At 49.9% G+C, this 26,137-nt stretch overlaps 1 protein-coding gene across 6 annotated transcripts in view; it reads left to right on the top strand.

Annotated features, from left to right (window-relative positions):
• Window positions 1–16,934: 16,934 nt before the first annotated feature.
• Window positions 16,935–26,137, top strand: part of SSBP3 (single stranded DNA binding protein 3) — a 156,444-nt gene continuing 147,241 nt past the window's right edge. For 2 of the 6 annotated variants that reach the window (XM_036911190.2, XM_036911185.2), the window contains exons 1-4: window positions 16,935–17,400; window positions 18,389–18,461; window positions 18,686–18,747; window positions 21,400–21,484. In XM_036911190.2, coding sequence (XP_036767085.1) covers window positions 17,345–17,400; window positions 18,389–18,461; window positions 18,686–18,747; window positions 21,400–21,484 — 276 coding nt within the window. In that variant the 5' untranslated portion in view covers window positions 16,935–17,344. The remainder of the gene's footprint in view (window positions 17,401–18,388; window positions 18,462–18,685; window positions 18,748–21,399; window positions 21,485–26,137) is intronic. The other 4 variants (XM_036911187.2, XM_036911186.2, XM_036911191.2 and 1 more) reach the window with 4 other exon arrangements.

Genomic DNA, 26,137 nt, shown 5'->3' with positions numbered 1-26,137 from the left:
AAAATTGTTCTTAGCTGCTAGTGTGATCTTCCTAAGATGCAGGTTTAAACAAATCACTTAACTGCTTAAAACTCTTGGCCAGCTCTTCATTGCCCTCAGGATGAAACCCCAAACCTTCAACGGCATAATCTTGTCATGACCTGGCCCTACTGGCCTCTCCATGGTCAGCCCTTGGCATTCCTCCTCCCCATACAGCTTCCCTTGCAGCCACAGTGAAATACAGGCCATTCTCTCTCTATTCCTGGTGGCTGGAATGCTCTTCTGTGATAGTCAACATGCTTTCAGCTGCAAGTAACAGAATACCCTGACTCACACTGGCTCAAACCATGAGGAAATGCATTATCTCACTTTTCTGTAGAGACAAGATGCACCCCAGACAGTACACAACCAACAGCTCAAAAATGCTGAGGAGCCAGCTCTTTCTCTTTTCTCTGACACCCTTAGAATTCACTCTAAAGCTGAATCCTCTCTGGGTTGGAAGAAATGGTAGTAGATTCAAACTTCACTCTTAGACATGACAACATCCACCGGAAGAAAAAAAATCTACGTCTAGAGTCTCTTTATTAGATCCTTGGAAACTGTTGTCAAAAGAAGCCTAGCTGACTTCCCCTCTCTTCTCATTGACCAGGATTGACCACATGCCTATTCCTAAACCAATCATCAGCAACAGAAATGTGATCATGATTGGTGGAAGGGATGCAGAGGGGTCACTCCATGACTGTAACCCCTGTCCTCTTCATTTGTCTGGCTAATTTATTTCAAAGCTCAGGTGTATCCTCTGGAAAGTTGCCAAAGAGGAACATCCCTCCTCTTATATGTGTGTGTGCTACCACCCCCAAGAAAAAGATCTTTCAAAACAAGAAACAGGTTCTTATTTACTCTGTATCCCCAGTTCCTAGCTCAGGGCTAGTGCACGAGAAGTTCAATTAGCTTGTTGAATATTTCTGTAATTTAAAAACTATTCTTTAAATCTAAATGTATCTTGCCACCTGTTGTCCTTACAACCAACTTTTTCCATTTAACAAAACAGTATATTACAAAAACCTTTCCATCAAATTATATCATCTTTTTAAATGGCTACATAGTATTTCATAGTATTGAGGCACTGTACCACAAATTATTTAACCAACCCCTATGGTCCTTGGTCTTTTCAGTATTATAAACAATGTTGCAGTAAACGTGCTTTTACACAGATCTGAGACCTTCATGTTAGCCCCCATGATAAATCCCTACAAATGATGTGTGGTCTAAAAAAACAAATGCTTGCAAATTATTTGATACTCCTCCCACAAGAGATGTGATCTACATCCCCTCCCCTGAAATCTGGGTGAACCTGTGCAGTGGAGGCCACTGGAGTATAGTAGAAGTGATGATACCTGAGTTTTGAGGCGAGCCCATGAAGAGTGATGCAGCTTCCACCGCGAATTTTTGGAATGCTGCCTGTCAGGACTTTCTCTTTCGAAAGCCAGGTGACAGAGGTGAGATACCCAGGTCACATGGAGACTCCACAGCAGTACTAGCTAAACCCAACTTTTGAGTCATGCTAGTCTAGGCATCAGATGTGTGAGAGAAGAAGCTTCCAGAAGATTCCAGCTCTTAGCAGTTGCAGTTTTGCTAGCTGAATCTCCTGACACCATGGAACAGAGAACAGCCATTCCTACTGTGCCCTGTCCAAGGTCCACAGAATCCCTGCGCATGACAAAGCAGCTATTGTTTACTCAGCTAAGTTTGGGTAGTTGGTTATACAATAAAAACACCTGGAAAACTGGGAATTTCTCTTATAAATAGAATACATGTTTTAAGCCTGTTGATTCTCTATTAAATACTTAATTAAAAATTTATAACTCAATGCAAGAACACTTTTGCCTCTTTGAGAAACCGCCTCCAGGACACAGTGGGGCAGGTGTATATTTGGACTATTACCTTGATCAAGTTAACCAATATGTCTGCTTTAGATTGGTTCCCCGGAAACCAACCCCGACTCTGAGACTGTGGTCCCAGGTTTACTGTGAAGCGCTCTTGGAAGATGTGCCTGTAAGGAAGGTAGGAAGGCAGGACTGGTCAGAAGCAGAAGCTTGCTTGCAGTGTGGCTGTGGCTGAGGCCTCAGCTGACTCTGTGGAAAGCCCTAGAGCTGGGATGGCCCCTTCAGAGGTGTCCCAAACTGAAGCAAGGTTGCCAGGCATTATAGTTGACCACCCCTACGAGTGGGGGTAATAGTGGGTCAAGACCCCTGCAGCAATACCTCAAGCAGCTTAGGGTGGGTGTGTCACCTATGAAGAGGAGAGCTCGGTGGGGAGCCAGAGAGTGTCCACTACAGTCCACCCCTTAACTGTCTTGATCTATTTCTTCTGTGAAGTTTGACCCATTTGGGAATAATTTCTCCAGGATTCTGGCTCAGTCTATTTCCTGGGAAACCTGAAAGAAAAGGGTTAGTGGAATGCATTACAGTACCAGCTACAGAAGTTGATCTCAAGGCCATAGCAGATCCTGGTAATCACCTTCCCACCACCTGATGGATTCCCTTCCCCTTCTGCTAGCAATTCATCTGGTCTAAGCAGCTTTCCTGATGGAGACCCCAGACCCTCAACCACGAAGGGTCTGAGCCCCACACTACTATGTCTGCTTGACTAAGCCATGTACCATTAAAGGCAAGCATGTAACCTTCACCTGAGTGTGACACATATTGTCTGCTCCTATGGCTTAGCCACACAGCTGTACCTCCCCTGATACGCAGGGTCAATTACCTCTGCCAGAATGGGGGTTCCTGGCTCAGAGAGTTCAAAATAATCAGGAGGCAGCCATAGTTTAAAGTTCACTGTAGCTCTTACTGCATCCTCTCACGGAAAGATTACCGCTTTGGGACATCTACTCCTTCAGAGCAAGAATAGGAAGCTCCCCTTGAAGGGAGCGTAACTTTGAGTAAAGTAATTCCTTGAAGCCAAAGGCAGTTCCCAGGGTAGGAATGCCACTGCAAGCTGTCAGCAATCAACATTCCCAGAAAGTGAGGGGTGAGTGCATTGCTCCTTTGGAAGGCATCCCAGTGAAGCACACCACAAATCCACTCTAACATCTAAAATTCACTTTCTTTCCCAGAAAATAGGATTAACAATGGTTTATTGGCACGGGTATTGTGAAAAACTGAGTTAACATGTATTGAAAATCTTGGATTATACTCAACAGATTTTAGTTTCTATCTACTTTATGTCAAGAGCTCCATAAGTGATCCTGTGTCCCTTTTTGCCTTGGCTGGTAGGGAGCTTATAGCTTCATCTGGTGCTCAATTACAGAAATGTATTGCTCATTTTCATTCTCTTCTTATTCCATTGATCCTACTTTCTTTTTTTTCTCTTAACTAACCTTGAACACAATCCCTTTGCTGCCAGCTCTTTGAACTGGAATCATACTTACAAAGTGGCAGAAGATAAATAAATGCCTAGTAGAGAAACTTGCTGCTCTGAAGAAAGTTTGTTTTCTAAGGTCTGGCAGTGTCTTACCTATGATACCGCCCCAGCACCTTGTTCAAATCCAGCGAAGTGCCTCACTACTGGGTCTTTAATTTGTTTTGGCATCTGCCAGTCAACCAGTACCTAGGCATGGGAATCTCTTCACTTGGAAGGTGACTCACAGACAAGTTAGAAAAATACAAAAATGGGGGAGGGAGGATTAGTATTATCAGGCACTCCCATCGGCCAAAGACACTGTGGTAATCTCTTTTCTTGGCCTCTTTCCTGAAGGACCCCTCCACTCACTCCCACCCTGGTTCAGTTAGTAGTCCCACCCTGCTATTTGAATTAAGCCTTTTAGGGAACAGAATGGGGCATATGTGGTCCAGATGTTGTAACTGAGCTGGGTCCTCCCATTCCAGGCTGCCCACCAAGTTTGGATCCAACTCAAGGCATCTGGGGGACTCAGTCATGGAGTCAGCAGGCCCCAGATGTGCCCAGCTGGGTTTTCTGCCTTGAGATACTTTCACTGTCTCCAGGATAATTCTCATGAGCAAACACCGCCTTCTCTTCCCTCTCTCTGTAAGAGGCCTCTGAGCCCCAGTGGGGTACCACGCCTACTATTCTTGTTTCCTTGTCAGTATATAAGATGAGCACACTCCCGAAAAACACTTCCCTGGAACTGTGGTTCATGGCTCCTGGTTCTGCCATTGGTGGTTCTATGTCAAGTTCAAGAGCTTGGGGTGTCCTTGATGAGCCTGGGTATTTAGCCTCCCAGGACAGCAGTCTTGCTCTCACAGTTTGCTTCCTCTTGCAGTCACATCATTGCCTCGTGAGAGTGAACAGATGAATGTGTTCAGGGATGACTTATGGGCTAGGACTCAGCTTCTGGGTTCCGGGGGCTCTGGGAGGGAGAGGGAGGTTAAAACAATGATGCTGCTGAGAGAGCGGCTGGAGTGAGGATGCCCAGATTCTAGTCTGCGCCCTGCCTCACACTAGCTGGATAATCTGGTAAATTACCCTTCCATTCCAAGCCCAGCTTCCTCCCCTGGAAAATGGGTGACATAATATCTACTTTTAGGATTGTTGTGACTGCCAATATGTTAACATTTGGAAAACTGGTACCATCTACTATTTCCTGACCACACACTAGGGCAGGTATTTGGCCAAGCACTTTATAGCTATTATCTCATTTAAATCTCTGACAAACCTAAAGAGGTGCTAAGATGAGCTCCATTTTGCAGAAGAGGAAACCAAGGCTTGCTGAAGGTCAGTGACACAGCAGTAAGTGGCAGAGCCAGGCCTCACACTTAGGCCTTTTTGACCCCAAAGTCAGAGCTCTTAACTACCACACAAGACCTGTCTTTAATTCCAGCACAGTGCCTGGTAAAGTACAGATATTTAATACATCTTTACTCCATTTTTTCCTGGCATATCTGATGCACTGAGAGAGAAATTGACATGACCATTCACTGAGTATGTACTATGTGTGATGTGCTGTGTATGCTTTGCTCTAAAACCCCAAAAGATTGGCATCCTGCCCGTTTTCCAAATGAGAAAACAGAGGCTCAGAAAGGTCAAATAGCTTGTCAAAGGCCACACAGTGAATAAGGGGTAGAGGTGAAGCTGAACCAGATCTTCTGTTGGACTCTGAATCCATGTTCCCACTGCCACACACTGTCTCTTGATTAGGGGACTGTCTACAAGGTTGGGGTCTGGAGATATACAACCTCTTTCTCTGAACCCACCACATACTGCCATTTCATGCTTCTAGGGGTCCAAAACTCCTCTTCCTGGGGCAAAACCTTCATCTTCCCTCAGTCCCTCAGAGAAGAAACTCTCAGACAAGCCCCTGAAGCAATCTTATGGTGCCACAGTCACACTAGGGCAGTGAGCGGCTAGTTTCAGAATCTCTCTCTATAGCAGATTATTGTAAGGAACAGTCTTTTGGCCCTGGGGGTCTTGCTGTTCAGGAGGTGCACTGGGCAGAGGAAAACACTGACTCAGGAGACAGCTAAAGGCATTAGAAATCAATTGCTCTATTTCTAGTTTTGCTGCGGGCTGCTCCAGGACCTGGTCCAGTTTATAATGGTAAACTGGGGAAGTGGGGGCTGCGTGGAGGCAGCTCTACAAGGGTTGGAGGTGAAGGTTTGAAGTTAGGTTTCCTAAATCCACATCAACCTAAGAAACATTTATAGTAAAGAATGCCACAGATGGTGTGTGTGTGTGTGTGTGTGTGTGTGTGTGTAAGAGGGGCTGGTAGCCACTGAGAGACAGAACACTAAGAGAGGGAGTGAGAATGAGAGAGACTGAGTTAAAGAGAAAGACAAAGAAAGAAAAGGATTATGAAGTCAAGAGATACACACCACCAGCAGAGGAGGCCTAGAGAAGAGAGAAAAGAGAAGAGACAGGGGTAGTCAGGGAGGGAGAGAAAAACAGACACATAAAAAGATAATTCATTCAACCAGACAAAATCCCTGTCCTCGTGGGACTCTCTAGTGGGAGAACAGAGAAAGCTGGAGAGACAGGGAAAAACCCAGAGAAGCCCCACGGAAGTGGCCGAGAGGAAACTCTATGGAGAGACCCTGAAACGAGCCGGGCCAGGACAAAGGGACAGAAGAGGCAGGGACAGATAAGAATGCAGAGTTAAAGAGAGTTAAATGGATGGATGGCAGGACAGAGCAGACAGAAGGTGGACACTGGAGCACGAACACCAAACGGCATTCCAGAGGCAGAGAGAGGCAGAGCCCGGTGGCCACTGCACGGAGATGCCCTTTCCCTGCCAGCTTACTCTGTGCTGGGTCAGTGCCCATAGTCACCTGTGCCCTCACACCCCCAACTCTCAATGTCCTCTGAGGTAGGACACTAGCCGTCAGTGTGCAGGAAGCAGGCTGGGATCCCTGCCACATAGGCCTTGGGAAGGGAGGCCTTGGAAACTGGGGCTGTGCTGGGTCAAGTTCCAGTCGGATGCCCCCCACTCTGTGCACATCGTTCTGGGTTCCCCTGTGCTAAGCTGGCAGGATCTCAACGTGCTCAACAAGCATGTGTTGACCTCAGGTACTTTCTCCTTATTCAACAGATGGATGGGAAAACTGAGGCCCAGGCTAATGGTTCAGGATGGCTGCTGGCCTCCTGGGCTGGGGGCAGCACCAGATTAAGGACAGAGCACTGAATGGGAGCAGGGCCCTGTGCTCCGCCCTGACTCTGCCCCATAGTGCTGGCTCCCCTCCTCACAGCATGAAGGAGTGTGGAATGTTCTCCTCCTGGAGCCCTGGCAATCATGGAGTCTATAATTCACGTGAGAGTAAGTTTTGGAAGAGACCTAGGTTTGAAAACGGGGACTTTCACAGTTGCCTATGTCTGTTTCCGTGGAAACGGGGCTCAGAACCAGAGACTGAGCCTTTGAGCTCTTCTCTGGGTGCTCCAGTTAGCTGGGAGAGGGCACTCCTTCATCAGGGGCCTCTGGGATCCTCTCAGCCCCCACCACAGGCTGACCCCTGTGGGAGGGGTAGCTACAAAGGAGGTTTTGAACAGAAAGCTCCCAGGGGAGTAGCCTGGCCCTCCATAGTGTCAGGCACATGGAAGGAACAGAATGAATGACTCAATGAGGAGACCTTGCAATCTAAACTCTCATCCTCAGGACAGACTTACCTGTGAGAGAATGCTGATCCTTCAGTACTCAAAATACATGTAAGCCAGGTACTGGACAGCGCAGAGATGAACAGGACACAGTCCTTGGCTTCCCTCAAGTTCACAGATGCTCATGAAGTCAATGTGGAAGGATACCAGAGGCTTTCTGGTCCCTTTTCCTTTCAACACGCCACCCCTGAGCCAACTGTGGTGCTCTGACCTGTTGGCTGTCCCAGGCCCCATGCTGCTCCCTTGCCTGGGATCCCTTCCCCACTGCTTCCTGCCTAACAAACCCCTGCTCCACCTTCAGAGCCCAGCTCCAAGCTTATGCCCTCTGCATAGCCCTGTTCCCTAAACTGCTAGCATCTCGAGGGCATAGGCCAAGTTTCCTCATCTCTGTTTCCCCAGAAAGGGGTGAAGGTGTCTCTCCATCTGTGTTGAGTCCCTTCTCTTTCCATCTTCTCAGGGACTTTGCTCTAAGGTTCTCCTCTACATCCACCCAGTACCTTCTGCCTCTCCCTACTTGCTCCTTCCAATCAGCACTTACCCAGGTTCCAGTCCCTCCCATCTTCAACCAAAACACAGCAAAGCTCCTTATCCCTGGCGTGCTTGCCTGTCTCTTACCCTCTTCACAGCGAAACTCTTGAAGGAGTTGTCTGCCCTTGCTGTGGCTGTTCGCCTCCACTGCCACACCTCTACCACGCTGATCTGGCTTCTGCCCCCATCACTCCCTTAAACTGCTCTCACCAGCCAACCATGGCCTCCACAGAGCTCTGTTTGGAAGCTGTTTGCATGCTCTCTACTGCTTGACCACTGTCTGACATTCAACATCCTCCTTGAAGCCCTGTTTCCCTGGGCATCCCCTCCCCAGAATTCTTCCCCATTGACTCTGGGAAGGCCTCTGTGGAGAAAGTGAAGGTTCCTGTGGCCAGAATTCTCACCTGGCCCTGGTCGGCCAGCTCACTACACACATGTGGGCAATGCATTGTTACTGACTCTATATAAGAGCCCTGCCCAGTGCTCTGGGCGACACGGTGGCATGGCTGCAGGGCTGCAGGAGAGCAGATATGAGACTGGAGTGGTGGCAGTGCCGAGGACAGAGACTGGGACGGCTGTGAGGGCAGAGAGGCCCAGGGGCAGACACAGGCTTGCTGCAGGCAGACCTGCTCTGAGTGGACAGGATTCTAGTGACTGACCTGCCACTGTGGGAATAAAGCTGGGTATAACCCTTTCACCCCAAGAACGTTCTACTGTCATTTCCCTGGTCACATTGAATCCCTAGTGAACCTGCCCGGGGCTGAATCCCGTCGGCGCGTCGGCAAGACGGCCTCCTTGGTCATACCAGCTCTTCCCCTGTCAGCCCCCAGGGTGTTCCCCAGAACTCTGTCTCGGCACCTCCCTCAGAGCACTTGTCCACTCCCATTATGGTCCAAGGAAGGACACTTCCGCTAGGACACCTAATCCGACCCCCTGGGTCAGCTCAGCACCCCTGCAATATGCCCTGTGGCATATGTCTATCATGACACTTGTCATGTTGCAACCTAAGCATGGATAGGGCTGTCCGCTTCCCCACTAGGCTGCAAACGCCCATGGCGTACACCCGTGCCCAGGGCCCCGGACACCAGTGGGCAACAGGCTACAGAGGAAGGCAGGAGGCAGATGATGAAGGATCTGGAACTTTTCTGCTGAGGACTTTGGGCTTCATCTTGCATGAGATGGGTGAGGAAGAAAGGGAGCAGAGACCCACTCTCAGGTTTCTGGCCCAGGTAACTGATTAGGTGTTGATGCAGTGTATAGAGATGGAGACTGAATAGGAATTAGATGGGGAGAAAGAATGAGTCCAGTTCTGGGCACATGGACTTTGAAGCTCGTGGGGGACATCCAGGTGAGAATGCCTTGTAACTAAATAGAATGGGGGCTGGTACTGAGAAAAAGAAGTCATCACGAGGTTCAGGTGTGGTCAAGGCCATGTGCATGGCTGAACTTGGCCAAAGCGAAAGAGAAGATCAAGGCCACAGCCTTAGAAGTGCACCCCCTTTCTGTGCGAGTTGTATATGTTTCCCTGCCCCACTGCTGTTGCGGTTGGCCATCTGACCTGGGAGCAGCCGTGAGGCCTGCCTGAAGTGGCTTGGCATCTGCGCTCCTTTCACTTGCTCCAAAAAAACATGCCGGGCAGCCTGGGTCCTGGCATGGGAGACCCACTGAGCAGGCTTATGCCGCACTCTGAAGCCGAGCTGCCCGGTTGAAGCAGACCTGTGAGTGAGAAATAAATGGCGTTTATTATAAGCCACCCAGATTTGGAGGCTATTTGTTATGTAATTTTGTAACAGCAAGAGCTTGACTAATAACATTTTAGGAGGAGGCTGGAGAAAAAAAGAATCCTTTGAAGGACAGCAGGGAGAACAGTCAGAGGGGAAGGAAGGAAATCAGGAGAACACAGTCTCTGATGCTGTGGGAACAGAGGGTTCCAGGAGCATCAGGACTGGGGAAGGAGGCCACACACACGGTTCACACCACTCCTGCGAGACCTCTTTCTCACAGGTTAGGCTTCAATCTGAATGCCAGGTGCTGCTGACGCCCCAGACTACAGGGCAGACTTCTCTCGGGAGCTCCAGCCTCATCATCTCCGCATGCCTTGGATATCTCCATCTAGATGTCCAATGAGCTTCTCAAACTCCACGTGGTTAAGACTAACCTCTTTGCACTCCTGCCCACAGTGCTGCTCCCCACTGGGTCCGCTCATGCAGGGCAGCCCCATCCCCACGCCAGAAACCTGAGAGTCATCTTCAACACGCTCACACCCCACCGGCCACCAAGCCCATGAAATGCTCATCCACTGGTTTCTTCCCATCTCTCCAACCGTCACACGGCTCACCACACATGCTACTGGGCCCCCTTGCTGCCCTCCGGCTTGCCTCTCCCACAGTGGCCCCCAGAGTGCTCTTTCTGAAGCACAGATAGGTCATCCCTGGTTAAAGTCCTGCCTGCTGGACAAAGACCAAACTTCCTAGCATGACACTCAAGGCCCAGAAGGGTCCAGCCTTAGCCCCCTCTGCAGCATATCTGACACCTGTACTCCCAAATCTGACTCAAACTTCTGTTTAGACTTTGGCCTTCTCCAGACAGCTTTCCTGGACCGCCTCCTACTCCACCACCCCCTCCTCACACTGGGCTAGTGTCAATGCACTCCCCTTTGTCAGTGCCCCCTTTGTAGCCCCATGACATCTTGTTTGGACCCCTCTTATGCTCTGATTCATAGTTCTCCACCCAGTTTTATTTTCCCTTCTTATTTCTATTGTAGTAAAATACACATAACATAAAATTTACCATTTTAACCATTTTCAACTGTACAGCTTACTAGCATTAAGTATATTCACATATATACTTGTGTAACCATCATCACCATTCATCCCAGAAATTTTTTATCTTCCCAGACTAAAACTTTGTATCCATTAGACAATAATTCCCCATTCCCTGCTGCCCCCAGCCTGGGGCAACCACTGCTCTAATTTCTGTCTATGAGTTTCATTAGTCTAAGTATATCATATGAGTAGACTCATACAATATTTATCCTTTTGTATCTGCTTATTTCACTTAGCATAATGCCTTCAAGGTTCATCCGAGCTATAGCACATATCAGAATTGCACTCCCTTTTCAAGGCTGAATAATATTCCATCATATGGATATACCACCACTTGTTTTTCCATTCATCTGTTGATGGATATTTGGGTTGTTTCCATGTTTTTCACTATTGTGAATAATGCTTATATGATAATTGGTATACTAATATCTGTTTGAGTCCCTACCTTCAATTAGTTTGGCTATATACCTACAGATGAAATTGGTGGATCATATGGTAGTTCTAGGTTTAATATTTTGAGGAATCACCATACTGTTTTCCATAGTGACAATAGCATTTTACATTTCCACCAATGGTGCATGAGTGTTCCAATTTCTCCACATTCTGGCTAACATTTCCTTTTTTATTTTTTCTGTAATATTCATCAAGAGTGTGAAAACGGTCAGTCCATTTTGACTCCATCCATTGCTACAGTAATTTGCTTCCTGCAGTGTGACCTGACAGCACCTCCCCTCAGCCATGTGAAGGTTGTTTTCTGCTTTGGGGGTTCGTGATACGATGGCAAGGGACCTGGCAGAAGCACTGGGTGTTTTATTCTTGTCAGAAAGACCAGCCGTCAGTAACTCCTCCTGACAGGACTCCTCCCTGCCACACAGACTTCCCTTCCCTGCCTGGAATATTCTTCCTTTGTGTGGTTAACTCTCATACATCCTTTAGAATTCAAATATTACCTCCACAGAGAAGTCCTCCCTGACCACCCACTCTCCCCCACAGGGTCATATTCCCTGTTCTTTGCTCTTATAGCATCTTCCATTTGGCACAGTTCGCCATGACATATTTGTCTGTGTGCCTTTGGCATTAACCCTTGTCTTTCCTGCTGTTCTGTAAGCTCCTCAGGGAGAGGGACTGTGACCCTCCAGTTCACTTTACCATTGCGTTCTCAGCACCTACCACGATCCCCAGCCCACATCAGATGTTCAGAAAGCCTTTGTTAAATGAATTATTTTATTCAATGCTTAACACATTTGTGTTGAGTACCTGTTCTAAAAGTGGGGCTAAAATTCCCACAGTGTTTAAATTCTAATGAGGTAACTAGGTAAGAAAAACAAACAAACACATAATATGTTAGGTTGTGATGGTTGCTATGGAGAAAAAGAGAACAGGATAAGGAGGGCAGGTGCCATTCCGTTAAGTTTCATCAGGGAGGGCTCTGGCAACGTTTGATCGGGGTTCTGGAGGTGGTGACAGAATGAGAAGCCTTGATCTGGGAGAATGTGTTTCAGCAGAGGGACGAGAATAAGCAAAGGGTGGCAGAGGAGTGAACAGAGAGATGTCCTGGGCCAAAGCTGGTAGAGGACACAAAGGGAAACTACACCCAGTACTGTCACTACAAAGTCTTCATGGAGGGTGGGAGGGGAGTGAACTCAAGGCCAGGACACTGGGGAAATGAGGTTGGGGAGGCATAACAGGAACCTGGGAAGGACCACAGCCACAGCATCAGCTTCTTCTCAGGTCTTTCCTTGGCAGGACCTTGTCTTGGATTTTCTTGTACTTCCCAGCATCCCTGGCTCGGGGCCAATCACTTAGTAAGTGTTTTTTAGATAGACCTAAACACATTCAAGAATTGCCTAAAATGATTTGGTTATGACAAGCTGGCTCAAGACATGTATATGTCCACCAGAAGACATTTCAAAACACATTTGATTTTAAACTCAAATTGACTTCCTTCTTCCTTAGCACCTCTTGTTTGCTGGCTCTGGTATGCTAATGACATCAGGAATAATCATCTTTCTCAATTTATAAAACATTTCCCCAATTACTACCTCAGCTGAGCCTCCAAACTGCCTTCAAAGCAGTGACCCCAGTGTCCAGAGGCATTCAGAATCGTAGGCTCAGTCAGAACTGACTGGCAGCCTAGCAGGTAATTCCCAATCAGCTCCAAGAGTTCATCTTTACACCTGCCTTTGACATAGGCATTAGTATCCTCCTTTCACAGGCTCACAGAAGGAATCTCACCTGCCCAAATCCCACCAGCAAGGTGCTGAGCCAGGTTGAAGCCAGGTCTCTGGGTGCTGGATTTTGCATTCCCCCCATGGAAGCCCTTGATGCCCTTGGGGGAAATTCTGCTAAAACCAGGGCTGACCAGCAGGGGCCCGAGGTTTTGACCAGACATGCCTCCGGGCAATTTCAGGAGCCAGTGTGCAGTGCTGTCGCAGGAGGGGATGGGCTGCACACCGAGTCCATTCAAACAGCTCCCCAAGGGGCGCCCCCATCCTCCCAGCAGCTGTGGGGAACACTGGAATAGAGCTGCGAATAGGGAGGGGCAATGAGATCCCCTGGCACCCCGGTAAGTGCAACCTCCTGAGTTGAGCCCATGGGCCTCTCCTTTAATTGCCATCTCTGGCCCCTGCCCACCTGATCCTAAAGCCTGGGATTTCTGCCCTCCAGTTTCTGGCAGCTGAGAGAAGCAGTGGCCATTCTAGCCTAAGCTGGAACTCCACTCACCTTCCCCTCTCCCATTTCACCTGTCTGTCCTTCCACACTCTCTGGTCACTCAGTCACTTCAGCTCCTTTCACCACAGTTGCTGGGCACCGGAGGCCCACAGGTGAAGGGCGATCATTCCCTGGCCAGGAGGAGCTCACATCCTGCGGGGCAAATGCACATGTGACCACACCCATGCAGTGTGGCCAACAGCAATCTGTCCTGGTCAGGGAGAAGCACAGGGGCTGCCAGGGGACTCCTGACCTAGTCTGGGAGCTCAGAGCGGGCTTTCTGAGAAGGCTTTCTGGAGGAGGGGCTACCTGCCCAGGCTGGGTTTTAGAATGTGTAAGGAGTCTGTCACAGGAAGAGGCTATTGTGCGGATGATTTCACAACAGTGCAAGCTCCACAGGGGAGGGATTTTCGTCTGGATTATTACCCAGTGCCTAGAACAGTGGTTGGTATATAGTAGATGCTCAATAAACATATCCTAAAAGAAAGAAAGAAAACAAGGAAGGGCAGGAGGGGGAGGAGAAGGAAGGGAAGAAAGCAGGGATAGGGAGAGTGAGGGAGAAAGAATGAATGAGCCTAGACTGGATGTGTGAAACGGCTGGGTGTATTCCTAGGACTTTAAAGCACAGTAGCTCCAGGGGCTGTAGTTTAGGCGAGCAGGGCTGGGCAGTGGCTTTATCTAATCCTATTGTTGGCAGTGTCCCCCATTTCCTAGCTTCCCACTGGGCTCAGAGCTACTTTGGGGATGGGGCCATTTTTCCTCTCATGATCTCTGTATGTACGCAGGTATTGAACCTGTGCCCTGGTGCTGGGAACACACAGATGACTCAGTTAATTCCTGCCCCCTTCCCCAGTCTGGCCTGGGAGACCATAAACAATGGCAACAACAATAGGCAAAATGAGTGGAGAACTACTATGGAAGTTCAAGCAAAATGAGACCAAGCAAAAACAGATAGAGGATGAGTTTTGCCCTAGGAGTGAAAAGCAAGGAGGTTTTTTGGGAGGAGATGGTATCAGAAGGGATGGTAGCCTTAAGGAATAGTCAAAGAAGGGGGTTGTGGTGGGAGGCATTCCATGTAGACACCAGACACGAAGATGTGGTCCAGGGAGGATGGGGACTGGGCTATGCAGTGGGAACAGGTGGGTCGGGGTTTTGGATGCTATTCTTGAGTGTCTGCCCTTTCCTTTGATCCGACTGTGTTTGGATCATTGTGCCAGCAACTACAGCCTACTTGGGGGCTGCTGAGTGGTCCTGCTTCCTGGGAACCAATCCATTTCCTCCTCACCAGCAGGCTGGAGGCTCCCTGATCTCTCTGCCTAGACTTTCCCACTGTCTCTTTTAGCTCCACCCCCAACCTTCCCACCAACCTTCCGTGGGGCCTCATGCTATGTCAAGCCCCAGCAAAGGGCAGACCACAGGGACTGCGTGCCTGGCACAGGTTCCTGGAATGCTGCCCCTCCCTTCTTGCCACACATGCTCTGCAAGGAGGAGCTAGTCTGTTTTTCAGGGTGCGGAGTTGGGGTGGTGGTGGTGAAAACTATGGAAGGAAAATCGGCGCCATAGAATATCAGACTCTTAAGAGATATTGAAGACCTACCCCCTTTTCCCGTTTGTAGATGAGAAAAATGATGCGCACACAGATATGCCTGTGATGCAAGGCATGGCCAACTTGGTAGAGAATGCGGTGTGGCAGGGCCAGAGAAGGGCAGTGTTGCTTTAGCCAGGACCTAACCAATATTCAAGATACTCATCGTCTGTGGGCCTTGCAGACCCAAGATGAGTCAGGCTTCTTGTGAGTCAGTCTGTTGACAAGCCATCTCTGGCCATTCCTAGCCCATCAAAAATATAAGTCCATGGGAAGGGTACGAGCAGGCCAATTTAATTAGTGTAGACTCTAAGGTACCTTAAGTTAGTCCTATTAAATTAAACCGCCTAGGGGAAAAAATAACTGTAATTATTTCCTTCTCTCCCCTATCCTTTTATTTCAACTCCCTTCCAACTCTCATTCACAAAACAACCTTTAAACTAGGGGCTAGCACACAGACAACCACAGACTAGGGTTCAGTGTTTCCCTTCCTGCCCCCTTCGCCTGTGAGCTCTAGGTCTGTGCAGAGAACAGACTTGAGTCCAGAGGCGTTTGTAGGGCCCGGTTATATTCTAATTTAGGGAGGCTGTTACACAGAGTATAACATTATTCCAAAAATGCACTCAGTCTCTTTCCTGAACCAATGTAGTCCGTTTGCTGCGGGGCATTTCTTTTTAAAGCCCCTTTTCTCTTTTCAACAGATCAAAATAAGCCAACTTTAATAGTAGGGAATTACTCTTTATTTTGTTGAAATTTAGTTCTGAGTTTTCCTACTTGAAACGTGTTTTCCCCAGGACACTGACCTATCCTTTAATTGTTTGGTGCGAGGCTTGTTAGGGGGAGGGGCGTTACTTGTTTATTGGAACAGCGCAGTTAAAAAAAAAAAAATCAACCTAGGCTAACAGTTTCAAGGCTCCCCTAAAGATGTATCCAAACCGGCAGCCAATCAGCGCTTACACAGCTTTTTCTGCTTGACTCTTTTAAAGAGACAGTGCCTATAGTGTTTTATCACATTTAAAGAGAACCGCGCTCTGAACAGTCTAAAAATGGGGGAGTCATCCCCTGTTTCGCCAGTTTCTGGTCGTAAGTCTCTAGTGAGTGATACACAGTGTGTCCTCCGGGTTCCCGGCGTGAGCAGAAAGGTGTCAGCAGCAAATAGCTGGGTCACTCTGCCAGCCCCCACCTCTATTTCCCATTGTACACCTGGGTCATTGACAATGGAAGCTTCCCCTTCCCCCACGCCTGACTCTCGTCCCCCAAAGCCCAATCTAGTTCCATTTATTTGAAGTTTGCAGATTTCTGTGGCGCGCATTCCAGGTAGTGGGGCGACCAGGTGACGCCCCCCTACCCTGGAATGGCACCATCTCGTTGAAAAGCCAAGGGGCTAACTTGCCAGGGCTGGCAGACCTTGAAATTTGGGGTGCAAGCCTCCCTTCTCTTAGCCTAGGTCCCTCGGTCCCTTCTCCCAGGTTCCCCAAAGCACGCCAAGGGCCATTTTTGCGCCGCTCCACTTTGGGGTTTTCCAAAGTATTTTAATGATCTAGTAAAGGAGCAGCCGCGCGTCCTGGCGCCGACTCGAGTTGCCCCGCTCGCAGCGTGGAGCCCCAGGCCCGCTCGGAAGCCAGACTGGGCAAGAGCGAGGACCGGGGGCTGGGCAGCCAGGGTAGGGGGAACGCCAGGCTAGAGTCTGGGGGGGGGGGCCGGGGTCAGAGCCCAGGGGGGAAGGCAGGCGAGGGGAGTGGGGGGGGGAGATAAGGGCTGGGCAGGCGCGGGCCGCGGCAGGGGGAGGTGAGGGGCAGATAAGAGAGAGGGACGTGGCGGCTCCGCTTAGGGGTCCGTGCGCCCTCCCCTCCAATGCTGCCGCAGCGCCCTCCCCCCGCCACCCAGTACTCCAAGCCGCGGAGCGCAGGTTAAACCCCCTCCTCGCTGGGGCCGGGAAACCAGAGCTCCCCCATCCCGATTGGTGTCCCCTCCCCACAACTACAGATGGGAGAGGCGCGCACCCCCGGACACCCCCGGCTCGCCGGGAGGAGCAGGGGCACCGGCTCCGCGAAGGCGGCCGCAGCGGGAACTGCCTCTGCCGGGGGCTGACAGGGCGTCCCTCCCGGGCGCCCCGGACCCGCCCCCGTGCGCCGATTGGCAGAGGCGGCTATCAATCGCGGGACGTTGACGCCCGCCTCGCTTCCTTGCCCGGTTAGCCACGTTCGGTTGAGCTCCAAGTAGACCAGCGGCAGCGGCAGCGGCGGCGGCAGCGGTGCCGGAGGCGCAGAGGGCGGCGCAGGCGGAGCCGGGCGGGCGGGCGCGCGAGCGAGCCAGCGGGCAGCCGGGCCGGCGGGCGAGCGGCCGCGGCACCGGCACCCCAGGCCGAGCCGGCGCGGGAGGACTTCCAGGGAGATGGGGCCGCGGCCGGGGCTGACGCTTTGACAGCTGGAAAGAGCGCGGAGCCAGCGCCTGGGGGGGAGGGAGGGGAGCGCGGCGAGGAGAGCGCGAGCGAGTGAGCGCCGGGGAGGGGATCGGGAGCGAGGGGGCAGCTCGGGAGCAGCCGGAGAGGTAGCGGCGGCGGCGGCGGCGGCGGCGGCGGCGGCGAGGCTCGGCGCCTTCTCTGCAAACCATGTTTGCCAAAGGCAAAGGCTCGGCGGTGCCCTCGGACGGGCAGGCTCGGGAAAAGTAAGCCCTATTTTCCAAGTGGCGGCCGCGCCGCCGCCGGGCTGCGGGCGGGCGGTGGGAGGCAGGTGGGCGGGCGGGCGGGGGCTGCTGCGCCCCGGGCCCCGGCGCCGTCTGCCTGGTCCTTTACCCGAGGCCGCGGCGGGCGCCGTGGGAGAGCCCATTGTTGGGAGCCGGCGGAGGTTGGGGCATCGGGGAAGGGGTGACGGGGCGCGCCGCATGGTAAGGGGGCACTTGGTGGCCGCGGGGCGTGTCGTGCGCGGGGGCCAGCGGTGAGCGACGGGCTAGGTCCCGCGGGCGAGCCTCGGAGCCCGCCTCAGCCGGGGCACTCGACGCGGTGGCCGCACTTTGCCCACCCGGCGCGGGCAGGGGGCGCGTGGCTTCTGCAGCCCCGACGACTCCTTTTGTCCAACCGCGGCTTGAGGAGTGCGTGCCCGGGGCTTTGTTTGGCCAGGAACGCTCTCCTTTCCCTGCCCTCGGCCTCGCCACGGGCCCCGCGCCCTCCGGAGCGCCGGACTGGGCAGGGACGGCGGCCCCGGCTCGGCCCTAGGCTTGGGGAACAGTTGTTTGGAGGGGGAGGTGGTGAGGGTGGCGCTTTGCTGCCCTCTCCAGAGCGTGAGGAGCACCCCGGAGTCCAGGACTGAGTCTCCCGACCCGATAAACTGGGGAGAGGGTGGCAGAGTGTGTCGGGAAAGGAGGGAAGCTCTGGGGTCGGGTGGCTTGCGAGTTTGAGAGACCTCCCTAGTTCTGGCCCCGTTGCCACTTGGAAGTTAAAGATTGGGGGCTGCTGTCCGGCCCTAACGCTTGAGATAACACGTCTCCTGGATTTCACCCGCTAACTGATCGCACCGAGCTAGCTACTCACCTCTGGTCCCGGCCACAATGGGACAGCGCAGACAGGGCTGGAAGCCGGCTGGCAGGGTCCAGGAGTGGGCGCCCCGTGTGATCTGACGCTTTCCTTCTCTCTCTGTACCCCCTTCCCACTTTCCAGGTTAGCTTTATATGTCTACGAATATTTACTGCACGTAGGAGCACAGAAATCTGCACAGACCTTCTTGTCGGAGGTGAGTGGAACTCCCTTAATCATCCAATTTCTTGACACCCCCTCCTCCCCACTATTCTTAGAGCCTTTGTTTTCAGGAGCAGCCACTGTGGCCACCATTTTGAATTTTTATCACCTTTTGGCATTTATTGTTAGTTGGTCTTCACAGCCTTTTGGCTCTGGGAAGCCCCCAGCCCACTTCCTCTCTTATGCTCCTCTAAGCTGCCTCTGCTCTCTCCTTTCCAGATTCGATGGGAAAAAAACATCACGTTGGGAGAACCGCCTGGGTTTTTGCACTCGTGGTGGTGGTAAGTTTGTACGATAGTTTTGTGTATGTGTTTGTTTTGTTCTGAGCCCGGGGTCCAAGTGAACAAAGATGGGAGGCCTGGAAAGGCCCCCCACACGTCTTAGCCCTCAGCTTTGCAAAGAACTGGGCACGGCCAGGATGCTCATACCAGGACAGGCAGAGGAGGGAAAGGTCAGAAGCAGCTGGTGCCTGAAGTTTTTGCTGCATCTTCCCGTCCTGTGAGAACCTACTATAAATCGAGCCTGGTGTTTGGACAGAAACTCCTTACTTTTCCATCTTGCTCTGGGGCACTAGTCAGGGGCTTGAAAAAACCTTGAACGATATTTGTCAATTCTGCATACTGCTTTAATTAGAGGGAGTGGGGGTGGGGTGGGGCTGTGGGGATACCAGGTCTGTTTTACAACTGGCCTGTCCCTTCCTTTTCCTTCTATGAGCTCAAAACCTTGAGAAAAAGTCTACTGGGGTCTTTTCCTGGCACCAGGGGAAAAAGTAAGAGGGGCTGCCACTTCTTCTAAAGATTCTGATTCAGACTGCCTGGACCTTCATCTCCTCTATACTAAACACCCCGCCCTCTCCATCATCCCTAAAACCACAAAGTTTTATTGTGAGACCCCTCACTGGTCCACGTTGACCTCACATAGTGCCTGTTAGTGGTAGTTAGGGGTTCTCTCTTGTTTGTGACCCTCTCCTAGGCCCCTGGACACTGTGGATCAAGACCACCCCCAGGTCTGTTGCTGTGTTGGTATGCTGCAGGCAGGAGGGAGGCTTAGGGTCAGTGGGAGCAAGCTGCTATGTGTGTCAGACGTGGGTGTTTTGTGGGACCTATTGGAAAAGAAAGCAGAGTTGGCTTTGGATATTTTGGTGGAGCTCAGGAAAACGGAGGGCTGTGTCTTGGGATCTTAGCTCCTTTACCTGATGTAGGTAGCTCATGTTACTGTTTCGAGTCCTTTTGAAATGTGGGGGGATGAATCGTCTCTTCCAACTTGCGCTGAGAAAATGAGTTTTTAATTATTTCTGCCAACCTGCCTACTGCCAGTGTTGGAGGCATTTGGTGTGGCGTAAGGATTCTACCTGTAGGAGTGACGATGGATTTTCTCAGGTTGTTTTTGGAGAGGAGTGAGTGGATGGGGTTGGTGGGTCACACCGTCATGGATTTTTCAGAAACTTAGGCTTGAGAGTATAAGTAACCTAGAAGGAAGGGGCTGGGGAGTTTGTAGTGTTAGAGATATTTAGTGTGTGGAGTTAATCAAATATGTGCAGTTTCAGAGGATAGAAAGGAATGCTCTTGAGCCGCCCTTTGCAGCTAGTAGAAGCCCCCGATTTGCCTCTTCTATCCATATCTCCCAAAAGTTCTCCAGCCTTTTCTCAGCACCAGGAATGTCGGGTTTGTGGTGCTGCAGACAGTGGTGGCTTTGAGTGGCTATGGCTTTGGTCTTATGAGTTAGAAATTGCCTCATGTGATTTGACACCAAGCAAATGACCATGGTTTTGGGGGAGAGAGGAAGCACTGGAGCTGATGCAAAAAGGTCCAGGCTGCATTGTTCACACACCTTGAGTAAGATTGCTTGTCTGATGACTGGCAGAACGGGAGGTCAAGGTGGTTTCTTCTGTGCTGCTGCTTGTAATGGGTACAGGAGCACTAGACCAGAGAGTCAACTGCTATTCTGGTGTCCATTTTACCCTTCAAGCAGGTTCCTATCCTTTGGTCTTGAGTTTCTGACCTGGGAAGGTTTCTAAGGCCCCTTGTTAATATCATTGTCTATTCTGTGTTTGAAGAGGGTTTACTGGTTGATAGGACTTGTATTTCTATTCTTACGTGATACAAAGCAGAGTGACCATACAAAACCATGAAAGGGGATGAGGCAGAGATTTCTAGTGCCATCCCCTGCCTTGTTCCACTCCCCCTTTGCAGGACAAGTGCCTCTCTGAGGGGGGCTTTCTATTTGAATAGGAGAGGATGAGATACTTGGTCGCCATGACCTCTCCTTCAGCTAACTGATGCATGTTCTTTAGTGGGCAGGGAAGGATGGTTCTTGCATAAGAATATCTTGGGAGAGGACCTGGGTGGTAGTAGGGGCACAATGGGAGGAGGGGGGTGTGGGCTCTGAAATTAAGAATCTATAGGTTTGCTTTATTGCCAGTCACCCAGATTGCAGCACATATGAATCATAGTCCTGACTTTAACAATTTAAGCTTCCTATGAGATGTAGCCATCTTGGTTTGGGGAGGGGGTAGAGTGAGCACAGATGGGACAGGCATGAATTCTCATCTGAAGTCCCACCTGTCCCATCTGAGCATCTGTGAGCAGGTTGTACCAACCTGTTGGAGCCTGCTTCAGTGGTCGCATGAATAAAATGGGGATAAAATCCCCTACCTTATAGTGCTGTGGTAGTCATAAGCTAGGGTATGAGGCCCCCAGCACATAGTAGGTGCCAGTAGATGAGAACTATTACTCTTAATTACAAATGACTGGCTTGCCAGAAAAGATTGGGTCCATTTTGTTTTCTAGGCTGAGCGTGCCCAGTGAAGGCTGGAAAGGTGGGATCGAGCCTTTGGGAGACCTGGTGCTGTTAGCACCATGCCTTGTGCACTTGCCATTGGGCACGCAAGTAATAATTAGTAACCTGATCTTATTTTATTTTTCTACTTGCAGTGTATTTTGGGACCTTTACTGTGCAGCTCCTGAAAGGCGAGACACTTGTGAACATTCAAGTGAAGCAAAAGCCTTTCATGATTACGTGAGTAACAAATTCTTAATCCTGGCAATAATTACAGGGTTGGATAGCTCTAACTTCTTCAGTACCAAAAGCAAACACACAGCCAATTGGCAGTGGTCTTTGTTTTCGCCTTGCCTTTTTTTCAGTTCTGCCCACCTCACTATGGGCCTCGCCCCGTATCCTCCCCCAGCAGCATTCGAACTTGGTGAACAGAATTTCGTAATGTTGTAATTATGCAAAAGAGGGTAATACCTATCTGGAGAATTAAATAGTGTTGTGTAGGGCATAAGCATGTATGGGTTATGTTCAGAGTGGACAGTGAGGAGTTGGTTTAAGAAAAAATGGACACAACCAAAAAAAAAAGTATGAAACTTGTGTTTTATAGTAGAAGGGGTGGTTGAGTGAGAATTTGGTGAAATGGACTCTTGCATTACTTTTCCAGGGGTCAATCTTTCAAGTTATGTATTGGGGTGTATATGTGTATTTGGTGGTTAGGGCTCATGTTGTGTACACTGAGACAGTGTACATACTTGGTTCATAATCCTGTGTTCAAAATATTCTTACAAAGATGAAAGTTAATTTCATCACATTATAGTACGTCCTACCCAGTCATTCCACCCTCTACTTGGATGAGTTAGGAGTTATGAAATGCTTCCAAGAGATGTTAGCCACATGTTTATCTCCTACAACGGTCCCCTTAAAAAAAAAATTAGACTACAAACCTGGGTTGGAGTCAGACTTTATGATCCGGTGAAAACAGGTTAAGATTTCCTGGGGTAGGTGGATGGGGTAGCATCTCAAGATCTTGCCAGCCTTCTGCCAGTCTTTGCTTCCCATTGGCCTTGTAGAAGGTTAAGTGTGTGTGCGTGCCTGTCTGTGTGTACACACATGTGCATGTAAGAGGTGATTTACTTGGCCTTGCACTTCTGCCAGAGGTGGGTAGGAATGGTCCTCAAGGTCTAGGGCATGGGAATTGGGTTCTAGGAATGGTCCCCAAGGTCTGAGGCATGGAAGTTGGGTTCTAGGAATGGTCCCCAAGGTCTAAGGCATGGAAGTTGGGTTCTTGAATGTCCAGGTCTCCCAGTTGGCCAGGCCCTCTGTGTCCCATGTACAGAGTTCGAAACTGGCCTAGGAGACCAGACCCATCTGGTTGAATTTCACAAGTGTCAAATCCCATTACCATGAATATCTTTATGGTGCAAATTTCTCCTGTAATACTAGGAGTTAGAGACTCAGCTGGAGGCTCACAGGTTTGAGAAAATTTAATGTTTAAAAATTTTGCTATGATGGAAAAATTAATGCCCTTGGAGTGGAATGCTGAGGAAATTGACCAGTTCTTATGCCCTCTCCCAGACTGAAAAAGAGAGGCTGGCAAATGGTTACTTATGGCCTGGTAAACTTTTAGGAGTAATAGGTGAGGTGACTGGTTCACTTGTGATGTGGTTCTTCTGGGAAAATCCATGGTGGTGATCAAAGGGTTTCCTGAGCAGGAGGTTGGGGAGGAGACTACGAGGTACATTAGCTGCATAAACATGGTGAATTTGACTTTTCTATGTAGTAAAGATCTTGCATATCTATTTATTTATTTTTAATCTGTGGACATCCAATTCCTGTGGTCAGTCTTTGCTGTACAAGTAGTTTCATTTTAGATTGGGGGATGGGTGAATGTGTCTAATTCAATTTCTTGATGTTGGATGTCTACGCTATCTTTTGTAAGGCATTCTTCAGAGAAGTTGGTGATTTTTAACTAAGTTAAATGCACTAGTAAGACTCTGGCAACTTGTGGTTTCTTTCATTTGCCATCTTGAAACAGCATGGTGGCAGCGATAGCTCGCATGGGCTTGCTTTCAGTAATAGAATGGCAGCAGAATTGTGTAGAGATTGCTGAGGTTGGTGTACACATTTAGAAGGTGCTGCTAAGAGTGGCGGTTACACTGATTGGGGCTCAGTGTTCACAGATTTTAGGATCAAAACCTTCATTCTGGATTGGACTCCACTTACTGTTGTGTGGCTTAAGTGCCAGGTCATGGGGGAGGAGGAATGGAGTGATGAATGGGGACAGGACGGGAACATTGCCACTGTGAAGGAGATAAGGGGTGGCTCTGAGTTGCAGGGGTGACAGAAGCAACTGGAATATTAAGAAATATTTAAGAAAATTAAGGAAAGGAATCTTCTCTTTGTCATCCTCAAATCTCCATGTGATCTCTCCATGTCTATGTTAGCCTTCATTCCTTCTTGCTAGAATTATTGCTGTAGCGTCTTTCTGGACTCCCTTCCTCTTGTCTGGAACATGTGTACCTCTTATCCACTCAAATCCTAGCCATCTTTTAACTTCTTCATGCAGGACTTTGTGATAGTTTTCTGCACATACCTTCTGATCAGTTTTCTGATCACCCCGTCATCTCAATGTCTATAAAAACCATCTATTCAAAGCCTTTGTTGGCGACTTTCCATGGCTGGCCCCTGTGCTGAGTGCTGTAAGTTCAGTTCCTCATTTAAGCCTCCAGTGGCCCTGTGAGAGAAGGTCCACTCTGTTTTGCAAGTGAAGAAATGAAGGTACAGAGAGGTTAATTCACAGGTGGTAAGTGGTAGAATTAGGATCCAAACACAGGTCGTAAATGACTCCAGAATCTGTGCTCCCAGCACTGTCCAGGCCAACAGCAAGTGGCATTTGTTTGCCCCTGTTCTGACTAACCTCTCCTTCAAGTTTGTCTTTCCAACCACAGCTTATTAATTTTTTCCATGCTGGAGAACAGTTCATCTACAGAGCTACTCATCTCTGTAGCTCCCACAATACCTTGCACATAGTAGGCATGCATGCTAATTGAATGAAGAGATTAAGGAACTATGAGTAAGGAAAAATCTGTAGATTGGGGACAGTGAGTAACTGAAACAGCCAGTGGATATTGGAAGATGTTCTTTTGGTGACTTGGTTTTGCTGGGTGATCTCGGACCAGGTGATTTTAATGTGGGGTAACTCGTTACCCTAAGTCCTGTCTATAAGATACAGTAGCGCGTAAGTGAGTGGAGTAACTGCCTTCTGTTTTCCTTAAAGGGAACTTAAAAGACTCAAGGTTTGTGTAGGAGTCTGTGCAGCCCAGGTACCTGGCCAGTGGGTAGTAAGTGCTTGTGGGCCAGGATGAGGAAGTTGTGCCTGACTCCTGTGGGGCTGCAAAGGCAGATCCTGGTCTCAGCTCCCTTAGGGAAATGATTTTGTGTTCCTGTTGTTTGTCTCCCCTTCCCAGTGGCTGGGTCAAGGGTCATGAGATTTCAAAGGTTCCTCTTCAGTCAGGGTCGGGCTGGAGGGCCTGGAATGAACCAGGTGACTCAGCGGGGAGGGGGATTTAAATCTTCTTTGAATTGGTGAGTTTTTATTTGAGTCACAGTCTGTTTCTCTCCCCACACCTGGCAACCTCAGTTTTCTTGGCTCACTGTTTATGAGGGTGAACACCCTGAATTTGACCACAGGTAGTGTTTAGCACTGGGGGATTCGGTACCTAGAGTGGACTTTTCTGAGAAATTGGTTTGCCTCAGGTCAAAGGAGCTCTGTGGCCGTGGGGGGAGGTTTCCTTGCTGTTGCCCTTGGCTAGTGCAGTGCTTCTCGGAGCCTTGGCGGGAGCTCTGTGGGTCCCACTGGGCTCTCTTAGGTGCTGTTGTCTGGGTCTTGGCCTTTGGAGTGGACACTCCCAACTGCCATCTCACTGTGGGCCCAGTGGTGTCCTGGCCACCTTGTCCACTTTGATCTCCAAGTTCTGCGGGGTTGGTAGAAGTGTCTTTGGTGCTTTCTTAACTCCCAGCACTCCCTTCACTCTTTGTGGTAGCTAATTTTGTGTTTCCTTTGGTGGTGAGAAACAAGTGGAGTAGGTGAGGCCCTGAAGTGGCTCTGAGCTGAAGGTGCTGGACAGCAGTGATGGCTCCTTGCACTGCGCATGGGGCTCTGATTTTTATACATGGTTGTGGTTTGGCTTCACAGCTGCCTTGTTGGTCGGGTTTTACTAATCAGTCTCATCCCTCTTTTACAGATGAGGGAACTGAGGCTGGAGTTTAGATGGTTTGTCCAGGGGCATGCAGCCAGCGGGTGGCAGAACTGGGACTAGAACCTGTCTTTCAAATTCTACCTCTCAGCTTATGACAACACTCATTTCATACAGAATCCCTTTTAAACAGAGTGAAAGTGTTTGCATTTGACCCAAAGTGTCCCCATATACATTCACTGAAGCAGTGAATTTAGCAGAGAATTAAAGTGAAGCCCCTGCGAGAGAAATTGCAGAGTCACTGGCAGAGGTGGGCCCTGCGCTTGGGAAGGGAGTTGATTTGGTGCTGTGGCTATTTGGGCAGGGAAAACGTGGTAAAAGCTATGGCCTTTCTTTCCAGAAAATACATGTGTCCTCACAAAGAAGACTTTGTACATTATTTCAGGAGGTTCACGGACTGCTGCCCCAAATCTGAAGCCCTTCTGTGATGCCCAGTGAAGGACTTGGGGAGTGTAGCGAACATGGGTTCTCATAGCCTAGACGAGTCTTGAACTTCAGTTTCCTTGCTCTGAGGTCCCATTCAGCAGAGCTGTTGTGAGCCCAGACTGAGCAGGGCTAGCTCCCTCAGAGGCCTGTGCTCCCAGCCAGCAGGACCCTGCTGACCACCCCCCGCAACTGCCAAGCTGTGAGCCTGTGTCTC

This window comes from Manis pentadactyla, chromosome 4, assembly GCF_030020395.1.
Source record: "Manis pentadactyla isolate mManPen7 chromosome 4, mManPen7.hap1, whole genome shotgun sequence".
In the NCBI taxonomy this organism is placed as follows: Eukaryota; Metazoa; Chordata; class Mammalia; order Pholidota; family Manidae; genus Manis; species Manis pentadactyla.
The sequence above is the reverse complement of the archived record's forward strand: the minus strand, read 5'-3'. Positions and strand labels throughout refer to the sequence as shown.